Source organism: Odontesthes bonariensis, chromosome 1 (genome assembly GCF_027942865.1).
Source record: "Odontesthes bonariensis isolate fOdoBon6 chromosome 1, fOdoBon6.hap1, whole genome shotgun sequence".
NCBI classification, from domain to species: Eukaryota; Metazoa; Chordata; class Actinopteri; order Atheriniformes; family Atherinopsidae; genus Odontesthes; species Odontesthes bonariensis.
This window is the reverse complement of record NC_134506.1, coordinates 29,079,446-29,106,931: the sequence shown is the minus strand read 5'-3', so window position 1 is coordinate 29,106,931 and position 27,486 is coordinate 29,079,446. Positions and strand designations below refer to the sequence as shown.

The following is a 27,486-nucleotide window of genomic DNA, read 5'->3' as shown; positions in this document are numbered from 1 at the left end:
TCTGGTGACTTCTCTCAAGCGCTGGTGCCGTCGTTCTCAGCAGCTCGGTCTTCAATTGCTGTGGTTCCGTGGGTGATGAGGGTAGACGGTGCCTCAGATACGTCTCGCTGGCTGCTGTGCCTCGAGTGGTTCTCTATCTTATGCAAGCTGCTGTGAGTGGAGAGAGGGTGGTCAAGACGGGGCATGCTGCCATGGAAACTGCGCTCCTGTGTGCCTCGGTTCGCCACAGAATCGCTCCTAGGAGAGGAGGAGACGGAAATAAGAGTGAGGAGAAGCAATGGGAGTAAGAGCTGAGAGAGGATTTTCTGTTGTCTACCTGTTGTCTCGAGAGCGGCACAGGCTGCCGTGGTAGCTGGTCTTGCTGTGGACGCTGCCGGCCTTGCTCCTTGTTGATGCAGGATGTCCGAGGTGAGCTCTGACTGGTTCTTCGAGGTCGTCCAGAGTGGCCAAGTGGGTGGAAGAGGCGTGAGTGGAAGTGCCCTACAGAGGGATGAAAGATCATTTATATCTACCTGTACAATACATATATTTTTTTATTTTTTTTATTATTTTATTTTTTTCTCTTTATAGTGTTTTATGTATTTTTAATGCTTCTTCCACTCGCTGCTGCAATGCTTCTATTTTATGTAAAGCACTTTGAATGGTTTTGTACATGAAATGTGCTATACAAATAAATTTGATTTGATTTGATTTTCATGTCTCTTTCTAAGACAGATCTCACATGTCTGATTTTATTTGGATAATTCTTGGATCTAAAATGTTGGGGCTGGGGTTACTACAGGAAATGAGACGCTTTCTTTATCATTTGTACAGTGTTTAGCAGTGTTTAGCAGGGCTGAAAAGCCTCAATGATGTTGTTACTGAATCTTAAATCTATGAAGTACAGTACATCAAATGAAAATATAGTGTCTTTCTAGGCAACGCATTTGTGAATTGTTCCCAAACTTGTGATACTAATTACAGCAACTTATAAACCAGGGTAACATTTAAAAGAGCTCAGCAAAATGTTTCACTTTTTTTTTTTTTTAAATCTCAAAATCCACTGAAACTAAAACTTTCAGCCCTACTAAGCTCCTACGAATGGTGGTTTAACAAATGTATACTATTATTGCTAATCCTTGTGCATCCTACAGCGAGTATGAAAATGCTCTTTGGTATCACTGCTGTCTGCATTCCTACCTGAGTGGATGTTCCCCGGGACTTCCTGATGATGGGGGTGTTTGGTTCACGGAGCAAAGACTGGGCAAAGTCTGGTTGCTCTTGCAGCACCTGGCGGGACTCATTCACCCCACTGCTGCAGGGACAACAGGGTGAGGGAAGGACAGTAAAAACAGGTGGGTACATCCAGAAAGGACAGATTTCATGTTTCAGGTGTGTACAAATAAAATGGGTATGCGACAGCAGAGGAGGCGAAAAGATGAGGGAGGATTTTAATGTGCTGCTATTGAGGGTGCAAGAAAACATGCATACAATACCCATGTGTGACCAAAGAGACAATGATGAAACTAATGTCCTACAGGCCAAAAGGCGAGTGACATATCTAACTGCATTACGGGGTATGTAATATGTGCTACGAAAGGTGATTTAGTTCTATGGCTGAGCAGACAAGAATTACAGCCTCACAGTGTGAGTCTTTGCCAAAGGTTAAACTTCCAGTTTAAACATCCAGGTCTGTCCAGATTTTGTCACAATTTCATATCAATTTCCTAATTTTCATGACATTTCATCATACACACCAATTCACATCAGTTCAACCCAGACTGAGAGTGACTATTTGTCTCAGCTTATAAATTCAAGTTGTTCAAGAGATTTAGAAGAGCAGGATTGTGTGTGGACAGACAGACAGACAGACAGACAGACAGACAGACAGACAGAGGTCTGTCGCTGTAGTGCACAGGAATAAAAAGCTTTGGTGCACACAATGTATCTTCTTACTCTTTGCGTCTGCGTCCATGCAGGAAGTTGGCCCATTCAAAACAGGTCTTCTTACTTCCCACCCAGAAAACAGAGGGAATCCCCACTACCAGCATCATCAGGTATTTAATTAGGAACAACACCATGGCTGGCCTGCCAGTCTGCTCAATCTAAGAGGAACAGAGATATTAATTATTAACTCCACAATAGTTCAGTTAACACAGCAATCAATAGTGCTTTAAAATCGCAGACGTTAAGGATGTTAAGAAACAAGATGAAGAAAGATCAGTAATAATTAAACATTACTTTTGCAGCAGAATATTTCTCCAATCGTGAAACAGTAAAGAGTGTTGGATGCCACTGGAACCACTTGCAGATTAAAAGGGATCAAACCTGTTCAGCACAGGCAAATGCTTTTTTAAAAAAATCTATTTTTTTCCCCTCAATCATTTAGTATAACTGAACTGAACTAATCCAAAACAAATAAAAAATTCAGCAGCTTCTGGAGCTGAACTGCAACAGCTCATTTTTTCCCCTCATCCGGACTTGAACTTCATGGCGTCTCCCAGTAGAGGGCAGGAGTCTACAGCAGTTCTTGGTAAATCCAAGCGCAGTGTACAGTATATTTATATGGGCTGGTCCCACCAGATGATTTCAACCCCTTCAATATAAAACATCAACCTGAGCGTCAACCACACTGCTTTTCTTTTTTTAAACTAGAAAAATAATTATCCTTATTATGGCACTCTTGCCATCTCATTTAGTGAAACCAAGGGGACGAAACCTTTAAGGAGTTTCTTAAATTTGAAAGCAGGACCAAAACAATCGGTCTGTATCAAATAATCTAAATCTGCTTTGCTTTGGTTGAGATGAAATGTCTCAAATTTAGATCATGAGAAAAAAAAAAAGAAAGAGAAGCCCTGTACCTGGAGTAAATGACCACCCATGAAACCATACACTCAAAGAAAGACAACACCCACAAAATCTCTAATTTTTCAAAAACATAATATCTTCTTCTACACATGCAGACATATGCACACAAAACCCACCCAGGGGCGAAGATCAAATGACACGCAGTAATATTGAAATTCCAAAAGCTTCAGCAGCACGTCAGTCGTCATAAAGTCACGGGCAGATTCAGACATGAACACACACACACTAACAAGTAACATAAGCAGTTGCACCTGCTTCCACACTCTCAAAGTCTATTAGAATTAGCTAACAGTTGTCCAGAATGACACTGTGACATATCATCATTATTAACTGCAACATGAGAAAACATTTGGAGTGCAAAACTGATGAACTGTTTTCATTGCATTTGTGCATACTTGCAACAGGGAGTGGTGGAGCTTTCAAAGAGCACACTGTTCTGGTTATTAATTTAGCACCAGTCTATATAACAACAGCATACTCCCACCGCTCTTCATAACCATGACAAAGCCCTTATAGAGTACAGGCAGCAGAGCTTGACTGAGCAAGTCGTGAGAAAGAGACACCAACTGAGAGGGAGGAGAGGAGAAGAAGGGAGAGACCTAAAACCAGCCGAAAGAGAGCAAGACAAGGAGACAGCCAAACAGAAAAAAAAACAACAAAGATTGCAGTTTTTGTGGACCTGGTCTGGAGAGCTGCATTAACAGAGCTAATGATGCATACCGCACTTTGGTCTCCTCCTCCACAAATACCTCCTTACTTAGCCACACACGCCTTACCACCAGGCCTACTTTCATAAGCACATACACACAGGCTGTGATCAGTTCACTTTAATAGGACGTGGAGTTAATTTAACTTCTAGATCCACTGACGATTATATCACTTTAATCCAGCTGATCACTCGGATTTGGGGCTTTGTTTCAATGAGGCAAGAACAAACGAAAACCTGGAAAATTAATGTCATAAATGGGTTTAGGATCCAGTTCAACCCCCGGATTTAACAACATGAAAACATATTTTCACTCGGATTATCATTTCAGTGCGCCGTTTGTTTGTGATCTGTCCGTTCACTTGAATGATGATGACATTTTTGTGGCAAGGTTTTTAGATTATCAGCAATGAAGCTGGTAGAAACATGGTACCTGATAAGAATGATGGTTCACAGTACAACAGAAAGGCTTTACTTGTTTAAGAAAAAATAAATGAAATAAAATTAAACAGAAAAAAAAAACCCAGAAGATTATTCTTTAAAGATCTGATGTCCATCTTTGTCAAAATGTGGTAATCTGTTTTTAAAGAGATGGAAGCAGTATAATTTTAATGAACCTCTCAAGAGGCACACTTATGATTTAAAGTAAGAGCTCAGTGTGCAGTTAGAGCTTAGAGACAATTTTGACAGTTTTAACACTTACACAGTCAGAGGTTAAGCCCCACCATATCATATCACATAATAACAAATGACACCGTTTGAATGCAGCAGGACCATCAAATGGTTTTACACACAGTAGTCTTTACCTTGAATGGGCAGGGGATGTGATAACGCTTGCAGTTTTCTTCGATCCACGTCGTCTCCCAAATAGTTCGGTAGGTGTGTTCGTAGATGTAGCAGCCAATCACAGTGAACAAGGGGACCAGGTATAGCACAGAGAACACTCCCATTCGGATCATGAACTTGACTAGTTTGGCCTGGTTCTCCTTCTCCAGAGGAATCTCCATGCGCACCCGGTTCAGAGCAACAATGCCCACCAAAAGCAGGGAGACGCCAACCTGAAGAAGAATGAGAAAATGGACACTCATTCAAGTCAAAGAGAACTTTAATAAATTATTATTCCTTACATAGACTCTCATGCAACAAATCTTTCAGCCATTTATCCATCTCTCCTTTAGTCCAAACTTATAAGAAATCATCCTCCCATCAATGCATTCAACCCAAGTTCAACTCTTGTGGCTGTACTCACCGCCACATTAAGGCAGAGTGGTGCCAGAACAAACCACCTCAGGGCGTCTATGTCATACAGTCCTATGAAACACACTCCACTGATCCCATCTCCCTCTATTTTATTCAGGGCCAACAGGGTGACAGTCAGGGCCCCTGGGAGGCCCCAGGCAAGAGCATGGAAGAGGAGGGCCTTCTTCTCTATGGCCTCGCTGCCCCATTTAGGCACAGCGGCCAGGAACCAGGTGATTGTCAGTATGACCCACCACATGCTGCCGGCCATGGTGAAGAAATACAACACCATGAAGAACAGCGTGCATACCTGAGAGACAACGGTGAGGAGAACAACTTCTGTTTAATCAACCATGTGGCAGGAGCCAGTAAAATCTACAGGCACACAGGATTACAGAAGAATAAACATTCCCCTGAGATAAATGTGTGATGTTAAAGCAGGAACACTGGATGAAAATTAATCAAGAATCTCACCTTGTTGTGAGAGCCCTGTGTAATGGTTGAGGCTCTGAACTGGGCACGGCTGCCTGCATTGCATGCGACTCTGTTCTCCAACAGGAAACCCAGGAAGAATACCAGCGACACCATGACATAACACACAGCATAGAAGATGATCGGTCGCTCAGGGTATCGGAACCTGAAAAGAAGACACCGTATTGATTTTCTTGCTATACTCTCTCAATTGCACAACTTCAATGGAAGTAATTAATACGAATCTTAATGTCAAATTTTATTTTGTCATTTCATATTCGTCTAAAAGTACTCAGCTAAGTATACCACGTAAACTGAAGTAAAAAAAGATAATATCCAGTCATTCAGACCTTGTAACGTCAATGAGGAACGTCAGGAAGGTGAAGAGTGTTGCAGACAGACAAACAATGGCGATGACGCCGATGAAATATCGAGTGAAGGTCAGCTCCTGCTGATTGAAGAACATTGAAGGGCACGGGGGAGAACAGTCTTTCCTCCCCAAGAAAGTGTAACCCAGGTCTGGGTCAACCTTGAGCTCTCTCGGGCACCAGAAACCATAATCTCGCTGGACAGTCATGGATGACTGGTCTGTGGGTTCAGAGCCTGTTAGCAGGTCCTCTGGGCGAGGATAGGCTTCATCACAATCTGGGAATCTGGAAAACAATAACTATGTCAGATCAACTATCTTAATTTAGGATCAGTTTTTCAGAAGAAAACCTTCAATGATATAACCATATGATGCAATTTCAAAGTTTTTGCAACACAATATATTTTAACAGCAGCTCAAAGAAAGTGGTCTTTATTACAAAGTGGTCTTGAAGAATAGTTCTTAAATTTTTTTTCTTAACTTTTTTTTTTTTATGGACACTGGCTGCTTTTTCACTCATTTCCAGACCAGTCTTTGTGCCTGATGATTTTCAGGGGAATGTGTTTTTTTTTGGTGGTCAAGCACTGAGCAAAATGCCCCCCACTCATACCTGCTACAGTCCATGTCATCAGGCCAAGGTACTCCAAATATCTCCATGAGGTTGTGACACTCATCCTTGGCCCGCTGGCAGAGGGATCGACATGGCATGGACAAGCGGCCATACTCGGTGCACACCGGAGCATACAGGGCACACAGGAACATCCTCAGGTCAGCACTGCACACCAGGTTTATCATTGGATGAAAAGGCTTGGGAAACAGAGAACATGAGAAAAATAAATTTTAATTCCCACTCAAAACTATTAAATCTCTATGTGTACTCAAAACACCGTTTTGTGGAATACTCATATTCAAGTGTTAACCAGCACGGTTATGCACGCACACGCACGCACGCACGCATATAGTCGTATATACTCACAAGCTCATAAAAAGTTTAACTGCTATCAGTGGCACATAGGAGGGGGCTCGTATTTAGCCTGAAATAACCATCAAAGGGAATGGAGGGAAAACGAGAGGGATGACGTGTGTTCTAAATCCTCTGCTGCAACTTACACTACCACTTAATATGCCAGAAAATATTTAGAAGCTTATGAAATATGCATAGTGGCAGTCACATTACAAATCATTCCTTTGAAGTGGGGAACAGAAAAGACAGACCTCTGAAGGTTGAGCCACAGCTAAGTCCCATGAACAGAGCAAACAAGCAGCAGGGCTGCTTTACACTTCACAGGTTATATACTCTGTTCTCTGTAGTGGTAGATGGCAGAGTACCCCCTAGGTACTGGTTAAAATCCACCGAATGATTGGAAAAGCGTGATTTACTGACCTTCAGCTATTGCTAGGCAAAGATTTCATTCTGGTGACAGCTTTGCAAGGTGCTAAAACACAACAGCAACTCTGCAGTCACTCCATCAAGATGACCACAGCTCTAACATCTCCTGAGTCAGGAGAAGATCCTGTTTTTAAGGATATTCTGTTACTTGCAGACGTAATTGTTACTGAGATCAAATCGGAGCAAATGTAAAACAGGACATAACATCAACTAAGACTAAAGGTGAAGGTGAATAGTTGTGATCCTCAAATAAAAACAAAGTGTAATACTACATTTAAATAAGGTAAGTGCCGAGTAACGGAACTGAACTGACCAGTGAAAAACAGCTTGTTTAAAGCCTCTAATTTGAATAGACTATTTCTGTTCTCAATACTCCATTTGAATTATTCAAACTAATATCTCAAACATATCTTTGATTTCTTGAATATGCGCATGCACAAGTTCATGTCGTCAAACTGAACTGAAGCCAGGTTTTCAATGCAGCTTCTACAAGACAACAATGAAATCGGAGCAGAAACAGGAATGAATGTAGTCGGAAGCAATGAAGCAAAATCCCCCGCTTGACTGCACTCTGCGTTTGTGTTCATGTGAAGGATGTCTACACGTAACAGTAAACACTGCGCTTGCATTGATAGCCGAACACATGTGCTTACAGAATGTATGGGTGCATTTGAGCAAATACTCATGGATCAATAAATGGATGTGTGTTTCGTGTGTGTGCCAGTGTGAAGTCAGGCCTTGTAAGTATATTTTGATCGTTTCTCAATTGCTGTGTACTAGATCTGCAGATGGGAGAGATGCCCCACCAGTAAATGGGTGCAGGGAAGCATGAGCTGTGTGACACAGTTTAGAGTATTGCACTGAAACACATAAGCCCGGACCGCTCTTCTTCATTCAATAATTCAAGCATTTTAAAACCCATATTTCTTTCTTTTTTTTTTTTTTTGTGAACATGCAAAGTTGGGCTGATCATTGTTGGGACAAAAAACAGTAGGCTACAGGTACAACATTAGCTTTACTTGGGCCGGTAAAACACTACGACATTCTCATTAATAATAATGTATAGTCTGACCCACAAGCACACCCCTTGTTCTCACACGAATACTGAAGAAACTAAGATGCCGATACTACATGCCTGGGCCTGATTTGGTATCAGAATGGTTCATGTACAGCCTGACACATGGAAAAATGGTCAAGATTTCAACAAACAGTTCAGCCCAGCAGTTTCCAAGAACCCTAAAACTTCATCATTGAATCCAAAGATAACAGTACATCAAAGTTGATATCAAAGTGCTGTGTATGTAGAGATATTGTACAACTTCAACCAGCATGAAGATGTGCCAGGAAAGACCCCTTGTTGTTCAAAAAGGGGCATCAGATCAAAACGACAATGTCCCAATCAATATAAAGGCAAAGGGGGGTAATGTGCCCAAACCTCAAAAATGAAAGAGCCCGTCCACTCAAAGTAACTATCGTAACGTTTGCCTCAGACCACAAACATGATGTCAGGGGAAAAATATCCAATGAGAAGCATATTGCTTGTAGTCAGTGAGCCAGCAATGAGTTCTGCATTATATCCAAATGTAAGGCAATGTGTTTGAAAGTTGAACAGGGAGGGACCTTACAACAAAATATTACCAGGCACACGAATAAATCAACAAGAAACTGCTCAAAAAGAAGAAATTTAGTCATTTAATAGTCACAGAGCAATACTGTAGGCCAGCGTTTTTGTTGAATTTGGATGGAAAATTTTCTTCTTGCATCTTCATTTTTAGACATTGAAAATAGTCAAATGTATGCTTCTAAAAAAAAAAAAAAAATACTAAGTTAACAAATAACTATTTCCACTTGATGAACTTACACAATTATCCACATGTTGTGATGCAAGTAAAGCGTCACTGAAACTTTTGTTAAATAAGTGAAATGCAAGTAATTTTTGTCCACCTTTACTTTGAAATTGAGACGCGCTACCTTTGTTTATATCTTATATGTTACTTATGTTTTAGACGTGCTATGATGGACTCAACTTGTGTCATGTGTCCAGTGGAAACTTATTTTACATTCCGAGCCTTAAATGCTGATATGAGCATCAATGTGAAGCACAGTTTGTGTCTCCATCTGTCCACCCGTCTCACCCATACTTCTGGTTTGAGCCTTGGGCCACACTTTGGAGTGGTAGCTGCTTTCTGAATGAATGCGTCTCCCGTCTGAAAGAATGGCGGCTTTCTTCAGATTACCTCAGACAACCTTTACAGCAAATGCTTGTGTGACTCCTTTTCTAGATGTCCTCATTCTGCCCATTTCTGTTGTGTACGTGGATTTACATGTGTGCGCATCATTGTGTGTCATCGTTCTTGTATTTTGTGTGTGTCCTCTTCATTGTGTTTTCCAGTGTGCGTGTGCCTGCACAAGTAAACGCATGAGTGCTAATTTCTGTGTGCAATTATTCTGACATTGAGGGCAATTGCCCCCATATCTTGCCACAAAGATAATATTGATATTAAGTGGCCTTACTGTGGGAGGGGGGTTGGCAATCAGCTTTCCATGGAAGACAACTCAAGTGAATTGCCTGGTATTATGTATGTCAGTTGTGATTGACAAGCAGGGAAAGGAAAGTGGAGAAGCCTGCAAACCTGGCCTGAGGGTGATGGCAGGCTCTGACTAAAACATGGGGAGAAGCAGAAGAATGAGATGGGGGTTGGGGCAAGAGGATATTAAATGAGTATATGAGAATAAGGTAGTGCATCAGCTTCCCCTCCATAGACTTCTTCCCCTCCCTGTTGGTTTTGCTTTCCCTACAATGTTAAACGGACTAACTGCGATTCACAAACAACATAATTTGTTTCCAGTCATTAAAAGATGATTAGTGATCACTTTGTCTGTGCCTCGGATGTTCCACCACTGTACAAAAAAAAAAAAAAAAACTTCTCGTGGCACCCAATATGAAGCCTTTTATATGACCGCACACAGGCTGAGCCATTATAACGTATTATCATCAAATTAAATCTATTTAGATGATAAACCTGAGTATCGTCAATGAGTAAAAGTTCATTCAAGCTCGGTTTACAGAAAATGTGATCATACAAGATATATATGAGCAAATTAATTTGCTGGAAAATAAGTCATTTAATCCATGCAAAACAATTTCTGCACCAGCATGACCCTCTGCCATGGGTCAGTAAACACAATTTATGTTGACAGTACAGCCCTCTAGTTTGCAGCTATGTTTGGGACGTGCACACACATTAAATAAATAAAATGTCTTTTTACTGAGACATTATGATCTTTCTTTCCTTTCAAAAAAGTTCCTGATCTAAAATCAAGTGTAAATGTGTGTTACAACGAGAAGATCTTTTTAAAAAGGGTTTTTATTACCTATGTAGCCCCGAGCAGAAAGAAACATGCCTCCATGCTGCTCGTAGCGCTGCTGCTAGCACAGTGGTGAACGACACGTACTCTGCTGAATACAAATTTAGGTCAAAACTACGTGACACAAAGTACAATCCAAGAAGTCCAGTGAAAAACAGAGATGTACTCCAACTTGTTTTTCTGAGTACAGCAAAATTATTAACGAGGTATTTTCAGAAGGGCCCTACTTGAAGTGTTAGTGCTGTTCACATAACAGTTGTATGTATTTGGGAAACATATCATACCCATGTACAAAAAAATGCAATATTTTGATGATTATAGACCAGATAAAGCATGACATTATTTCGACTGGCTTATGCAAATCCCAAAACAAAAAATCCAGAGTTGCATCACTTTTTTCACGAAGATCTTGTGTTGAAAAACCCTTTTCCTGCTCACCCCAAACACTTCCAGTGTTGTTATTCGTGTGCAAAGATGATGTTTGATGCTCCCTGAATTACTCTTTCACAATTTGAGCCTCTGCATCTTTTTCAGCTCACCTAGTTTTTTTGGGGCACATGTCGTCGATGACCCCCTCGAGTCAGACCAACTGAAGCACCCCCTGATCGTAACACTTTTTGGAGGCCAGGCAGCATATGTCAAAAATACTAATACTAGAAAAAAAAAAGTAGATATTTGATGTGTGAGTTAGTGGTTTTGATGAGCAACCGTGAGTATTCAGAAGGAAAAGAAGAACAGAACCAGAATACTTTCTTCCCTGAAAAAGAAAAAGTCCCTGACTGGTTCACCTCTTTTTCAATAGAAGGATTATGTTTCTCTCTCTTTACTCCCTCTGTGCAGAGAAGCCCAGGGGGAGGGAGAGGCTGAAGGAGAAAGAAGCTTTAAGTAGAAAAAAAACCAACAAGAAAAAACTGAGGGAAAGAAAGAAAGAAAGAAAGAAAGAAAGAAAGAAAGAAAGAAAGAAAGAAAGAAAGTAAAGGCATGCGATTAACAGTCACGTAATGCAAGTAATTATACTTCTGGCAAACAAGAGAAAGCAATTATAGCTGTAATGTTAGAGGCGAAAACAGATGGCAGCGCAAAATACTACAAGGAGTCCTGCACGAGGAAACTTATTGCACCAGATTGAAATATTCCGAGGCTGAACAAAGTGTTTCTTTTTGAAAAGCTCCTGTTTACCAAGTATGGTGGGTGAAACAGTTCAGATATGGCACAAACTCTGACAGAGATATACAGTGATAAGTGATTCTGAAGTCAATAACTTTATTGTGTACTCTTTCCGAGTGATCAAATAAAAAGCCAATCACAATACAGTGTTATAGCCTTCACTTTTGCAATTGAAATGTTCTTATAACACAATAATACAACACTTGATCATACGGGTGGACAATTTGTTTTTCTTCATTTTTCAACTGTTTTTAGTGTTTTGCACATCTCCAACTAATTTTTTATTGATCAACATTCGTTTTCTATCATCTTACTCTTCTTCCTTCCTCCTTCGCCCGTCTCCCTCGCCCTCAGAGCAGGTAAGGGCAAGACGTGTGGACTGCTTGCACTGATCTGGATCCATATAAAACATGAAAACTTGCTTTTTTGAATGTATAATATGTGAAAATCTTGGAGAATTCTGTTTAGCCAGTGGGTGTTTTGTTTTTTTTTTTGACTGAGGAGGGTTTGGTTCTTAGAGCAGCTGTAGAAAATCCAGTTAGCCAACTCTGAGAAAAATAAGATTTTGGCAAGAGCAGAAGGAGAAGTAGAGAGCGAGGGAGGGGCGAAAAAAAAAAAGCTGAAACCTGGACTGGGGAAATGGGGGAAAAAAAGACTGGCAGTTAACCGGTGGATTAGAGAGTCAAATGGATTTGAAGAAGTGTTTAGAGTGTGAGAACCTCAGTCGAACAACACACACACACACACACACACACTTCCGGAAACTGTCACCATTTTTGTGTTGTAGTCACATCAAGGTGACAGGCTGTTGTGTCTAAGCCTCAAAAGGGAAAGCTCTCAAGTTGGCACAGATCCCACAGTTTTCATCAAAGTTGCACCACCTAGAGATCTAATGTCCATTCATCCATTTTCTATACCCGCTTAATCCCACTCAGGGTGGTGATGGGGCTGGAGCCAGAGCCTATCCCTGCTGTCATTGGGTGAGAGGCAGGGTACACCGTGGACAGGTCGCCAGTCCAGCACAGGTCCGCATAGAGACAAACGAGACAAACAAATTGATTAAGTACTCTGTAAAGTTGTCTCAGTTCTCCATCAAAATATGAGAAAAGTGCGGCAAAGTCCAACAAAATCCAAGATGAAAAAAATCTTTAGAAAATTGGTACGCAGCACCTGGAGGTTGGCATGTTTTGCTGATATGGATTTTCTGAATTATCAATTCACCAACTATCAAGACGCCTGTAAAAACGAGGACTAAATGCTGATCTTCTAATGCACTGGTAGAACGTAACAGTATTTTCTCCTCCTTGTAGACTTGTAAAATAAGGCATTTTCTTGTTAACCTCGCCCAAGTCCCTCCAGACAAGTCATCCTCAAACGCTCCATTTCTTCTCCTTCCTCTCATGCCATCTCCATCTTAACTCAGCAAATCAGTATTTCAGGCCCTGCAGCATAGATGCTGTCAGACCACATCATCTACTTGCATTAGCCAACTACAGCATAAAATCCCAGCAACATCCCTTCTCTACGAGCTGAACTAAACCCTTTATTCTCTCTTTAAGCTGAATCGGTAATACTGTTTTCTTTTCGTCTCTCTCTCTCAAACCCTCCATTTTTCCTCCTCACACTCGAACCATTAACAGTATCCTCCTTTAATGTCTCTGAACATTAGAGTCAATTTACATCATCCCTTACTCTCTTAAGTGCAAGTAAATAGCATTATTGAGGTTCACAGTAATATAGCAGTTACATGATGACTCCATTCTGTTTCCTGGCCACCCACCTCCTCTACATCTATCATTTTAAGTGCACCATTATTTTCTCACCGTCTCACTCTCTCCTTTTTCCACAATGACAGCATGGTTGTAAACACATGAAATTTCTTTCTGGTTTCTCACTCTGAAATGCATTATGTTAAATGTGTTCATGAACAAATCCAAGTCCCAAGACTCAGACACACTGTGGCGATGTGCTTGCTCTTCTCCTCTTCTCTGCTAGCGAGAGACTCAGACGTTGGCCTTGAATAGATGAACTGCACACACAGTGATGCTCTCCTCCCTAATCTCTGAATAGACAGTTAAGAAAGGGGCACCGTTCTCTCACACTCTCTTCTCCATTCATTTGTCTGTTTATCCATGTCCGGCCATCGTTGAGACAGGAGGACTCCACAAAGCCGTTAATGGCATTCCCCTTCACGCTCGCCTCCCCTCCTCCTCTCCTCCTATCTTCTTTCTCCGGTATTCATCGCTTGTTTTCCTTGCCTCCCATTTGTTCCTGGCAATTACACTGACATGCACTTGTCCACCTTCACTTCGCTTTTCCTTTTTTTTATTTCACCTTCTAAGATCAGCAATCATTGAAATACCCCTCCACACTCTATTTTCCATCATTCCATTCTTGACAAAAATATCTAGTGCCAGCAACATATTCCGTTTTTTCTTCAAGTGCCAAATACAGCAACACAGTCGGTTTCTTCACATTTTTCATCCCTTGATTTCTATCATAGTAAAAAATACATGTATTACTCAAATTTCTAATCAACTTATTATTTCACAGATGAGAAATCTTTGAAGCACATTTTGTCTAATAGGCTGCATCTCATATGCTCAGTATTCCATATTTTGATATGCAAATGCACTTAAATTATGTCTAAACGAGGTAAAATATGTCGATCAAAAATCAACATTTTGTGTTCGTTTGAGTCGTGTTCACATTTGGTGAATTAGTATTAGGTTTAAAGATTCAAACAGAGCTGGTCCTGTGCCAGTTGTAGGCCTCATTAGGCTTACAAACTGGAGGAAAAATAACTTTTTATAAAGGTAAAATATATTGCCTCTCGTATCTTCTGCTGCAGCAAAACACCTACGTGAAGCAGACATGTACACAATGGCAGGATGAATTAAGTTACATAAAATGGCAACTGAAGCTGCAGCTCAGGCTCGTACAATTTAGAAGGAAGAGGTCAGAGGAGTATCACGTTAACCTAATCAGGTATGGGATGGCTTGATGTTATTATTTACGCTAAGAGGAGACAAATGTAATCATCTACAATACAGCCTGAAATTACTTGAAACTGTATCTTTGTCTAGGCAGCCATGTCTGCCTTTGCTAGACAACAATGAACAAAGCAGAAAATTGAGCACGGTTCTTTTCAGGCTGCTGCGTCGTCACTTAAAACAACAACAGCTCACGCCTGTTTCATTTATGTAAGTTGAGAGCTTCAACTCCACTATGATTACTCTGCTCTGACATGAGTTATAGTTTTTTTTTATTTTTTTTATTTGTCATTACGCTTCAAGTCTTTCAGGCTTTCAAAAATTGACAAACAACAATATACCTCCTTTTTCTCCTCTTCTTGGTTTATTCCAGAACATACCACAAATCATCCAATTTCCCTCTCTACCCCTCCCCTGTCTGTCTGTCTCCCTCCATTCCTCCCTTTCCCTTCTCTGCCTATTTAACTACCATGGCAACAGGTGATGTGAAGACTCTCACAGAGCCATGACTCACTGAGGGTAACACGGATGCACACATTCACACTGTTGTAGGGAGCCTTTAAGGGGTGAACAATCCAAAAAGTATAGCAAACAATCTGGCACAAGAGGGGACACAGAAAGTGTGAGAGTGAGAATAAAAGAATCTGAGAAGCGTAGGACACTGGGTCAAATGAAATGATAGAGATAGAGAACCACGAGTGTGACAGTGGAGCTGAATAGGATCACCCACACAATGTCTGAACACCATCCAAACCGCCTGTGCATATCCAACTGCTCACACACATGCTTTACAGTAAGAAAAACAAACTCGTTCACGAGTATGCCATCACAGACAAAAAGAAATGTTTAAAAACGTGTTCATAGATTGTGTTGATTTTCAGCCAACTAATAATACAAAAGTGTCCCTCTGGAGGTATTTACTGACATAGGTGTGGGAAATGCAGTATACACTAACAGTAAAGCAATCCACGTTGCTTCTTTGTGCAACAAGCTTATTCAAGTCTCTTTCAAGTAAATAAAATGAATGGATATCAAAACCATGACAATGATCACTGAGGAGTCATGTTGACCAAAGAGGATGCAGCAACGTTAAAGACACAGATGATTTCTGAAAGATGGGGAGGAGGAGTAGCGAGAGCAGATGGAACAAAGAGAAAATAGATGTACAGATGCAGAAAGGCATCACATGCACCAGTTGAACTCCCTGCCTGTTAAAGCTGCAGTCTGCAACTCTTTTTCAAGCATAATTCCTGGAACTGTCCGGGGATTCTGAAAGTAGTACATTAAATACCCCAATACAAAAAAAAAATGAGTTCTCTAGGTCCCCTATATGTCCCGCTAGGTCCCTCCAAAGCCAGCAGGTTTGTTTACAAAATTGCAGACCGGACCGGTAAAAGGTAACCAATCAGGTTACGAGTTGGGCTCTGCTGCCTGTCAATCACCGATTGTGCACGCGCGATACAAGGTAGGCTCGTCCCCACGCTTATTTATCTAAACTATTGAACTTCATTATGGGCTAGTCTACTTACTGTGTCTTCCATGATCGCAAATGACAGGTGAGTTGATGAATGAGGAGTTGTGTACGCGCATCTGGCGTGCACGTAGACGTGCACGAGTTCTCATGTGTTTTGATGGGGCGGGACAGGAAGTTGAATAACTTTTTATTTTTCGGTTAAAAAAAATAAGCATTTCTTGCATTTTGCGACTACGGAGGTCACCGTTTTCAACTTCAAGCGTTCTGATAGATCATGTAAACTCTTAAAATGCCAAAAATTAGGACTTTACGTATGACAACAACAAATCCTGCAGACTGCAGCTTTAACCTCAGAAATTCACCATTTGTGAGCACATCACTAAGAAACAAAAGGCTGTTTTGGACTCGTTTCAGTCACTAAAACTGTGGATGTTCAGAATCAAAACAATTATTTGCCAACCTCACAGGTCTGTGACTGCTGTGGAGGAAGCGATGCTAGAAGAGTCATTATTAAAGGAAAAATACATACAACACAACAAAATGTGTTGGAACAAGTTGTCCAGCTACTTTCTGTTGGCAGTAATGTGATGTGCCATCTGTATTTCCCCTCATATATGCTTTTATATGGGAGCTATTTTTGGAGAGTTGAAAGTTGCATGTGGCTTGATAAGTGCACAATTAGCGGCACAAGAGCTTTTGAAGCTCACACTGGTCCTAACCTGCAGTATGCTGCAAATGTTAGAGCTGCATTGTGTTGAGAGGCTTTGCGTGAGAAGGGGATCAATGACTATGTGCCATGGTGTAAATTGGTATTAGTACTAAAGGTTAAATATCTCCAACCCCATCACGCGTCCATATATATTTTCTAGACCAGGTCATGGGTTGAGATTAGGACCATAAGACACGGATAACCTATATTTCTGTGTTGTATGAGCTTAACGCCAAAGGGCTTAAGGCCAAAGAAATGGGCAGAGTGTAATTCAAACTTCTCACAGAGATGAAGGGGTACATGGAAGGATAAACATCAAGCCAGGTGATAGATTAATGGATGAGGTGGGTATAAAATCGGGCTGGACCTTACATAAAGCAGACAGACAGTATAGACAGAAAGTAAAATGGATGGGTGGAAGGACACAGTTAAGAAGGACTGCTTCAATGTATTGGACTTACGTAAAAAAAAAAAAAAAAAAAGCGTTTTCTCCAACAATTAAATAGGCTGATGGGCTGCCCAGCCAATCAGAACCTCTGCCAAGAAAAATGTCCACAAAATGTCAACATTTTGTGCTGGTCTTTTTTCTTTCCACTTACTTGTCAATATTCTAAACATGTTTAAATATACGTAAACAAATCAATGGAGACCCACAAGTGTTGGTAATAAAAAAAAAAAAAAAAAAAAAAAGCTCACCCAGACGTCAATATATCTGGAGCAGATCCCAAACAGAAAACCTCCCATTATGAAATACAAGTGTGGACGGCAACTACAGAGAAGCTGTCCGTAGATTCTCCAGAGAAGGGTTCTTATGTGAAGATGACTGTGCTGTACTGTATGTGACTGAAACTGTTGGTAACAAATAAAACACAACACACTTAAAAACTGATTCCAAAAATCTAAAAAGCCAGGTTGATGCATCTAAATGCAGTGATAATGCCAAGAGTGTTACACTATGAGGTCTACTGCACGTGTCAATTAAGCCACATTATGACAAACGCACAAGAAGCATTCCTGCTCGCAACTTTAACAAAAAATAATTTATTTAATTGAAAAAAAAAAAAAAAAAAACTCACTACATCACTCTGGAGGAAACATTAAGCATCTCACTTATAAACATTAGTGCTAAAATCACTGGTCACAAATTTCGTTTCAGCATAATTTGAACCAAATGACAAATAACATGACATTTGTCATTTGTCACTTAGTGTTTTATAATAAAAGTTAGTTCAGTACTAGTTACAGTCTACTTGGAGTTAATTCTTTATTTAATTACTAGACTGTTGCACTTTATCAGATGCAAAGAAAAATAACATAAGAACAAAACAAACATAAAAACATTTTAAACAATCTGCTGCATTATAAAAACAAGGACTTCACTGAACTGACAGAAACGGGACAGCTAGTGTGTACGACTGTTTTATTTCTATTGTTAGAAAAACAATCACCGAGTTCATTAACAAAACAAAGAGCACACAAGTGAATCTAATCCTTACAATACTCAAATGCTTGCAGTACAGGTGGACAATCAGTTCAAAGTAGAAAGGTGCCGATGTATGTTAGTTAGGTTCAGGAATTCAGCGCAACAAGCCACCGCTTAATAAGAGAACCCGCATTACTGCATTTACACGAGGCCACAGAGCAGCATTTGAGCATTGGAAAATCTCCCCTCAAATCTCTTTCAGGCATTGTGAGGCTGGATAAGCAGCAGTGGCAGCTATGTAGATGGGAATAGTCTGCCAAAAAAACAGCACCAGGCAGCGCTTTTGTTCTGCGCATAAATAAATGATTGCTTCATTTGGCCTGGCAACTTCAATAGACTGTCAGAATGAGCGGGATAATCAAGAGTTCAGCTGAAATAAACAGGAACCTTTAAACTGAATGAGGACCTGTCTGTCTGCAGAGTGAATGGGGTAATAAGCCTCTTCAGATGCAGAGAAAACCACAGACACACACGAACACACACCGCGCACGAGCACACTTCAGATAGCGTGAAACAAAACTAAACCATCAAAACACACATTAACAAAAAAAAAAGAAGGGAAAAAAAAAATAAAAAAATCAAAAATCCATACACGTCTAAAACTTTTTTTTCTTTTGGACGTGCAACTTTTAAAAAAAAACAAAAAAAAAAAACAACAATCCTTGACGTCACTATGATTTGGGGCACACACACGCGCACACACACACTTACTTTCTGTTGTTGGGGACAAGGTGGCCCCAGGACGGCCTTTCTTAAACACACCAGTGTTATTTTAAAAGACAGGACCACATCGTGAGAAAAACACAAACCAAAGAGACAGCTGAATCTAAAGACTTTACACAACCTGTCACTCTGTCAGTATTTCCCTCCTTTTACTCTCTGACACTCTCTTTCTGCTCTACTGCCGCACACATTTTCTTCTTTCAGCACTTCTACCTCCTGTTCTTTCTTTTTGTGACCCCCCGACGGATTGTTAATCCAGCTGGCTCTGCGATTAGTTTTTTTATGTTTAACACACAAAATTTGCCCATACCCGACTTCTTTAAAAAAAAAAAACAAAAAAAAAACACAAAGTCTAGATTTTGATGCAATTGTGGTCACGTAAAAACTATTTCTGGAAGGGGTTGAGATAGAGAGAACAGGGGTGGTCCTGTGGCATAAGAAAAGCTCTTAAGCATCTTTTCACAGTAATTAAGGAGGGAAAGGCCTGTGTGTCAGTTCATCATTGTTGTTTCAACTATGTCTCGGGGCCCTCAATAGGCCAGATGACTGTGGTTACATCTATTGAAAAGATAATAGACAAGAATGAAAAATAAATTACTGCGCTTGTCTTCAAAGGTATTCTTTAGGAGCATCACTTGGCATCGCCATAGAGAAGCACGAGTTCAAAACAACAAAGGAGACAAAGTGTTAAGCCACCCTGTAATCAAATGACAGTTCTCAGTGTTGTGAGACATTTTTTTGTTTTCGTTTTAAACTGAACATGGAGGAAAACATCATCTACTGTAAGTACATGCTTGCTATTCTATGAGGCCAAAGCTGACTGACAGACAACTAAATGCAATGGTTTCAGCATACAAAAAGCTATAAATCTGCATCCAGAGTCTGGGACGGTGGGATTTATAGTACTTAAATAAAAAGTAGTGACAAAATCTTTGCCTGAACTTGATTTCTCATAAAAACCCGTTTCCACACAGCGTGCTCTGATGAGGTCCCAGCGACCCTTTCTCTAAACTGCCACTTCTCTACTACAGTTAAAAAAGAATCTAAAAACACATCTCTTCTCCATGTCCTACTCTTAAACCCACCCCTCCAGCCCTACCCTTCCCCCCTTCTTTTCTCTCGTTAAGCGACCTTGGGTACCCTGAAAGGCGCTATATAAGTCCAAATTCTTCTTCTTATTATTATTATTAATAAACTGACCGTTAGACCAGGGGCTCTGTCTCTCACTCAATGACTAATGACAGACTGTGCTTGAATGGTCCAGACGGACAAGCTCAGTGACGGACGATGTCAGCACAGACCGTCCTTATGGAGTGTATCTTTTTATACCATTAAACATTTACTGCTCAGAGTTGTGCAAACAGCTCTGTGAAATTAATAAAAAAAATAGTCAATACAACAAAAAGAAGATGGGAAATAACTAAATAATGAGCTTTGACAGATTTGTCACGCTCAAACAAATTTAACCCATTTATGCCAAGAGGAACAATTTTGATATTTCAGACCTAGAATAAACTCTTTTATCTAAACTGTGCCCAAATTAAACGAGTGTGCAGTAAATCTAATATCTAGCCACTAACTAAAAAGGAAACTCAACTGGACTCTTGCACAATGAGATATATATATATTTTTTTTATAAATGTTTTTTTAAAACTACTGGACCAGAACCCCAGGTTTCTTGACCCTGTAGTTCATGTAAGATGGGTGAAGTTGGCATCAGATAACCAATCACAATAATGAACGTAAAGACATCATTTATGCAACTTCATGAGAACAATATGCTGCAAACAACAGCAAGTGGGAAAACAGAAAGAAATCTTTTATAGTTCAGCGACAATTTTAATAAATAGAAAAGTAAATTCCACAAACTGAAAAGTCAGCAGTAATAAACTTCAGACTCAGTCTGTTACAGGCTACGTAAGAATTTCCCTCTGCTGACACATCTGCTTTGAAGATGTTTCTAAGTGAAAGCCAAACGAGATAAATGACTCTCCCGGTCTCTCCTGTTAATTCTCCAAGTGAACCGATTGGTTGAATGCCGGTGCCTTTACATGCGATGCCACAGCAACATATCTCCAGCATAAAATGCCACGATGACACGACTCTACGAGAAGTGAACCGGCTTTGCGATGGTGAAAATCCAGAGGGGAACCTGCAGTTACATCGCTAAGCCACTAATCCTGCTCGGTAGCACAGGCATATCGCACTGGAGACAAAACAAACAAAACAAACAAAAACATTATGTTGAAGCCATTTGATGATGAAGCTAAAGCTGGAGTTCTCAAAAGGCACTTCTTGAATATCATATTTAAAAAGTTTGAACTTTAAGAGCTTTCGACTCCGAGGCCTGGAGAGAACAATAAGCTCCAACATCAACATATCATCTTAAAATTAAACTCATGAATTTTCTTCTATGGCCAACATTCATCCCTTGCTTATTCGCATCAACACTGTTGAATCTTGACAAAATCAATTTCTCTTCATTGTAGCTTGAGCTTGACTGAGCAGGTGGCACAAGATCAGTGCGCTTTGTGCAGAGGAAGTGTTAAATGACACGTAAAACGCCACCTTTTAAAGGGGGCAGGCCCAAAGCCTCCAGAACAAAACCTGGGTCAACAAAGAAAGCCGATAACGATCTACATTATGTCAATTATCTCCGAGTGAAGTTTAGAGTTTTGTTGAGGCTGCAGATGCCAAGAAAGCCTGGCAGTTGCTTTTCATTACATATCTCTGTCACGTCACATTACATTTTTTCTATGTCTATTTGACATTTCAGACAAGCATGTTTAACATACGTGGACTTCAGAGTTCAATCTATGTCTCCTCCCTGGAGAGCCGTGTCATACACTGGCAGATGGACCGTACAGGTTATATTCCTAACTAACTATGAAGCCATGGAAGCATGCAAATGTGAAAAGAAGCACAAAAGCATTCCCAAAAAATATCTTCATTTGTGACACAATTTCTAAATTCATCTCCGGCCCCTTTCACTCCCCCCCTCTCAGGTTTCAGTCTCTCGCCTCCTTCGCTCAGGTTTAATTGACTATTGTGGCAGATGGGGCGGTCGATGGTCTGTAGGAATCAATTTCATCGTTGTGGAGCTGAGAAAAGGATTAGCAGCTAGTTAGCACTAGTGAGAGATGACAGCTGGCACCGTAACCCTCCCCCTGTCACTCATACGCTCAAAGACACACAGGAAATACTAGAGTCCAGTTCTTAGCCAGGCTCAGCAATTACACCCAGGGGGAAGAAAAAAAAAACAGCTCTGTATCTGGAGCTTTTAAACCAAATAAACACTAACAAGTGTGTTATTCATGTACATACACACAGGATATAAGGGAAAGAAAGGCTAATATTTACAGTGTCAGTCAAAAATGAGGACTAAACGACAGTCATGCCATTCAAATAAAGCTGAGTTTAACTATTGTGACAAAACGAAAGCTTGAATATGCTGTCATCAAGAAACATGACAGCTCTCTAGATTGATCTACTTTGAAAGAAAGCCAAAACGTGCAAGCTTTGCCAGCGCAAAGATTTATCATGAGATATGATCCAAAACAGTGATTACAACAGCTGCAGACAGTGGCTCCAGTTCCGTGATGGTACCTTCAGTGCTTCGTGCTCACCCGACAGCAGTTGTTTAATTTACTTTAGTTGCAATGAAAATTTCCAGATAGAAGATAAATAAATAAATTCAAGGTTTTCACAATGGGCGTTCTAATGCAATAACATCGTTGAACCTGGACAAAATTGACTGATCTATGGGATGAAAAACCCAATAAACTACTATGCGAGTATAATTTGCAGATGAAGGATGTTTTAAGACAAACCGTGATGTTTATATTCCCAAATAGCTTTTAAATACCTAAATATAACCAAACATTAAGTGAAATCAACTTAAAAACAGTTGAGGTTGAAACAAAATACAGTGTAGAAAATAATCAGACAGGAAACAAACCCAGGTTTCCTGCAAAGCCCCTCAAACCTCCTAATGGAAACTTTCCTGCGGAAAACACACCTTTTAAGGCAGTTTCATGGAAAGATACAATTCAATAGCTGCACAGCTGCTTCGGGAATATAAACACTGAATAAAATGTCTGTTTGCACAAGCCAGATAGGACATGTCCACAGCAGAATAAAGAGAGCAACGTGATGATGTCATTAAAAGGGGACAAATCGGTCATCAGTCACCTGTATCAAATTGTACAAAACAATGTGGAGCAAAAAGATTTCTGTCAGTTTGACACAGTAGTTTTTAAACCGGTGAAGACAACGCAACAATCATTGTGGTTATAACAAATAGTTGCAGTTACACGATTGCTACTTGTGACGGTTCTACATAATTTATATGACCAAGTTACACAAACAGCGTGTCTCATTACCAAACTGATACATGAAACAAAAAAAAAAAATCATACCTTTGTGGAAGTATTTAAATCTCAGTTGACATTACTTAAGCACTCATACCTACACGTGCCTGAAGAGTATGTCTGCGAGCAACCAAACACACACGTTGGCATTATGCAGCCAGTGTTTTCTACTGAGAGATTATTAAATTTCCTCCAGGCTTCCCACCAGGACCATCATGCCTGCTCAGAGCAGACCAGAGCAGGAAAACTATCAGAGCTCATGTTGAAACTCAACCATCTTCTGAGAGCCGTCTCTCCCATGACTGCAGGAACTGCGAGTGTCAGTTACTTGGCTACTTCTTCATCTGGGTCAAATCAAGTTCAACAACAGATGCATCTTGCAGTGTTTGAGGCAGCATGTTTTGACACGATGCTGGAGGAGACAACGTGATTCAACACTTGTGCGCTGAGTTTAAGCATACGTTTAGAGTGGAAAACAGAATTTTGGCTTGATCATTCATTTGGTTTTGACATGAGAAATTACTTACCATACACGAGCTAAAAGTGGAAATAAATATCCCCCAGGATTGAACATGCAACGCGCCCAGCCAACACCGGCCTTGTTCAAATTCATCTGCTTTTCAACAGGCGTAATTTAATACGCCAACTATGAACAGCTGGAGGCAGATTTAATTCAACCGACTGTATTCGTTACTCCTCTGTGTTGTTCTAACCAACCACAGTTGTGCGGTAGCCAAAACATGAGCGAAACTATGCTGTTAGCACATGTAGCGGCTCTTGGACCCTCAGACATGTTGGCAGATGAAAAAAAGACAGACAAGACGAAATAATGGGCTCGATTAAAATAACCAAGACTGAATTGCTCAAAAATGCCTGTTAAGAATTTGTTACAGCACAATAAACTACCAAACAAAAACTTACTGCAAACAACTAATTACAGCGTAGTTACTAAGCAACACTTCACTCTGTGCTCTTTCATGCTCTCTGGGGAGTAACAAAGGAGGAAAGAGAGGTAACATGATAAAGATGGATAGTGTGTGCCTACTATTGCACTCGGTGTGTAACACAGCACTTCTTATTCTCCACTGCTTCAAACCAATGCCCTTACACAATGACACACTTCTCTGGACCTGTCAATCACATAAGCACCTCACAGGAAGACATTTCTCTCCCTTTGCTGCTGATCACACAGCATCTTCTGTCTGTCAGCCACTGCTCACATTAAAAAAAGCTCAGCAGTGAGGTGGGACAGGGGTGAGCACAAACACATTCATCTGTGTCTTCACGGAGCACGAACATGCTGCAAGATGATGGATCTGTAACGTGAGGAAGACGGATCAAGTATAACCCTTTCACGTCTGTTTTCCTGCTCCTGTTAACTCCGTGACATTCTGGGCCTGTGGCTTTGTGTTTCCTGCAGCTTAAAGATTTAGAGTTTCGAGGCAACGTTTGCAGAAAGCAAGCCGTGTCTCTCCGGGTAAAACAAGGCCCCTCCATTGTTGCTGAGCAAACCATCTCTGTGTACACTGATGATAAAGGATAAAGGTCATTTGCATAGAACTTGCCGTTTGAAAACCTGTACTGTGCCCCCCCCCCCCCATACATACCAGCAGACATTCTGATCAAGAGAAAGAAAAACGCTACCTCACTGACGCATATAAATGTGCTCATTTGACTCTGGATAAACAGCAGAACATGGATGGACTGATGGATGGATGGAACCTTTTTTTCAGGCTACACCTATAGCAGAGCAATGTTTTTAACTTTCGTCAAGAGTTTTTTTTTCCTTTTGACATTTTCCATTTCAGATACAGTCGTATCTGTGCTACCCTGACAAAGTCTCTTAGGCTTGTATGCGAAACCCTTTTGTCCTCAGCAGGTAAGTGACATGACAAGGTGAAACTCTGCAGGCTTGCTGCTTTGCAGTTGTTTACCATTTCTTCACCAAGATCCTTGCATTTGCTATGAGGGAAGAGGGGTTTCTTTTTATTTTTCTATACACCCTCCAGAATAACTGTCAGCATAATGTATACCAAACAACAACATGAAGTCAGGCATATATCTTATACAGAGCAGCAGGATCCATTTTCCCCATGTGTGCGTGGGCATGCATCGCCTGAGTGACACACAAACCTACCTCCATGGCCAGTGCGGCTGTTTGCTGGTCGTAGTGATTAAGGAGATTGGGCATGAAGGTGGTGTTGTAAGGCAGATCCTGGCACATCCTCAGTCTGATGGGCTCGCAGCTAAACTCACTGTGGCTTTCTATAAACTCCACATGAATGGACAGAGCAGGTGTAACCAGGCAGAAGACGAGTAGCAGGAGAGGGATGAAAAAATAGCAGACCGGACCCGTTCGTCTGCAGTCGGTTGTTACAGTCTCTGGAAACCCGTCTCTGACGCATCCTCCTCCTACAGGTGTTTGCATTTTAACGTTTGGCATTTTTTCAGTCTCAGACTGATGACATTACCATCATCATCATTATCTAAAGAGCCTACTGATTTCCAATATTAGAAGCAAATGAGTCCATTTCTAGTCAGTGGTGGAGGTAAATGCTATAAATCCACATGAAATGGAGGGAAGTCGACAAGTTTGGTACATTACATGCAGCGTGAACTGCACATGGACAATCCTGATTCATCTGCGGGCCCTGAACAGACCTGGTCTTTGTGTCAGTTTTCAATCTTCCCAGACACTGAGGCAGCTCCTCTTCGTGTGCCGTCTCAGACAGAGCACTTAAATGCAGCGTTGGAATTTTTTCTCATTGAAAAAAACAACAACAAAAAAAAAACCATTATATGGCATCTCTCCGGCTCCTAGTAAAACCCTGGTCAACGACAGCTTCTGCTAGGTCCATCCCTAAACAGAGAGCAAAGCTGAGATAATAGCCCCATCATCAGCCATCTGTTTGAGGTCCTCTGTGGGCTACTGTCCTTCTTCCTCTTCCACTATTTCTTTATCTATTCTAACTGCATTTCCAAAGATGTCTGAGAATTTTGCCTGGCTCATTTTGTCATAACCACCCAAAAAGGTTGGCGATTTAGTTTGGAAAGCAAAATCCCCTCTCTCACATCAAACCGGCACGCTGGACTGGATCCATCAAACAGGTCCTGCAGGTTTAAAAACACAAAGAAAGGCTTAATGTTTGAAAAAAGAAGAGTAGATTTACTTAAAGATTATTGTAGGCTACCTGGTGTTGCCTCTGATCAGCCACACCCTTCTTGACACAAGCAGAAGTACTGATTAAAACATATATATATATAAAAGAGGTGAAAATAATTATTTTTTTGACTGACTGCGTGCTAACTTTGGTTAGAAAATGTGTTTTGGTTTGTCTCAGCGTCAGAGTATCTTCTCGTATGAGCGTTGAGTGAGCGGGGTCATGCAGCGGACCACAGAAAGCAAACCCCGTCCACTACTGTCGGTTAGTTGCTGATGTGAACGCTACACCTGCGGATGACCCGACACTCCCCCACCACTCTCATGTTTGTGTGAGGTTGACCAGGCAACAGTAACGCTCTCCTGCGATTTTTCACACTCGGCGTCTTTATGTGTGGCTAAATTGAAAACTTTAAGAATTTACCCAAATATGGGAGCACGCTTTGATTAGCAAATGCGTCAAAAAAAAAAAAAAAAACGGCACCCGTTTGATTGTTATGCACGAGCTACCTCAGCTTCCAGCAACGCTGACAACCCCAGCTCGTGTTGACAATATTAAATCAATTACTCATTTAAGTGAAGCTGCGTAATATTAACCTTGAGGCGCAGCCCTTTACGTTAGCTCCCTTTGGCTCAAACGGGTAGGGAGAAGAAAAAAAAAGAAAGCTCGCTGGTTACAGAAAGCGCAGACCTTTAAAAACGTGTAATTCACCGAGGAACCTTCAACATCCAGCGGAGTAACACGCGGTGACGCCAAAGAATCACCGACTATCAATCCGTTTGTCACCACAGTCTCCTCAAGACAGGAGCAACGTGTCGTTTGAGCACCGTCTCTGTAATTTATTGTCCAAGTCTTCCCACCTTGTCCACAACACTGAATTAAACGAGCTGAACAGCAGCGGCAGTAAATGCTTTACCTTGTGTGAAGAATCTCGGGCTGTTTGGACACTCCGTTCACTGCAGTGCTCCGTTCACACAGCTGGTTGCAGCGTGCAGCCGACACATCGGGGCCGCGGAA

The 27,486-nt window shown here is 40.9% G+C and overlaps 1 protein-coding gene across 2 annotated transcripts; it reads right to left on the bottom strand.

Annotated features, from left to right (window-relative positions):
* LOC142378564 (frizzled-3-like) lies at positions 1–27,486 on the bottom strand. Of its 2 annotated transcripts, XM_075463207.1 has the most exons (11): positions 27,386–27,486; positions 25,446–26,419; positions 6,241–6,437; positions 5,614–5,916; positions 5,267–5,429; positions 4,803–5,102; positions 4,360–4,611; positions 1,936–2,084; positions 1,180–1,294; positions 317–480; positions 1–237 (listed from the first exon to the last, which is right to left on the bottom strand). In XM_075463207.1, exons 2-11 carry the CDS (start codon positions 25,749–25,751, stop codon positions 15–17), a joined length of 2,172 nt encoding a protein of 723 aa, XP_075319322.1. In that variant the 5' UTR covers positions 25,752–26,419; positions 27,386–27,486; the 3' UTR covers positions 1–14. The 2 variants fall into 2 exon arrangements, with proteins under 2 accessions (XP_075319322.1, XP_075319332.1); XM_075463217.1 differs by lacking the exons at positions 25,446–26,419; positions 27,386–27,486 and adding an exon at positions 12,474–12,522.

Excerpts from the sequence above, each read along its gene's own strand:
- LOC142378564 (XM_075463207.1), bottom strand. The coding sequence starts at position 25,751 with ATGCCAAACGTTAAAATGCAAACACCTGTAGGAGGAGGATGCGTCAGA. Across the intron at positions 5,917-6,240 it reads GATGACATGGACTGTAGCAG|ATTCCCAGATTGTGATGAAG; the intron begins GTATGAGTGGGG and ends ATTGTTTTCCAG. Across the intron at positions 5,430-5,613 it reads TTCCTCATTGACGTTACAAG|GTTCCGATACCCTGAGCGAC; the intron begins GTCTGAATGACT and ends TCTTCTTTTCAG.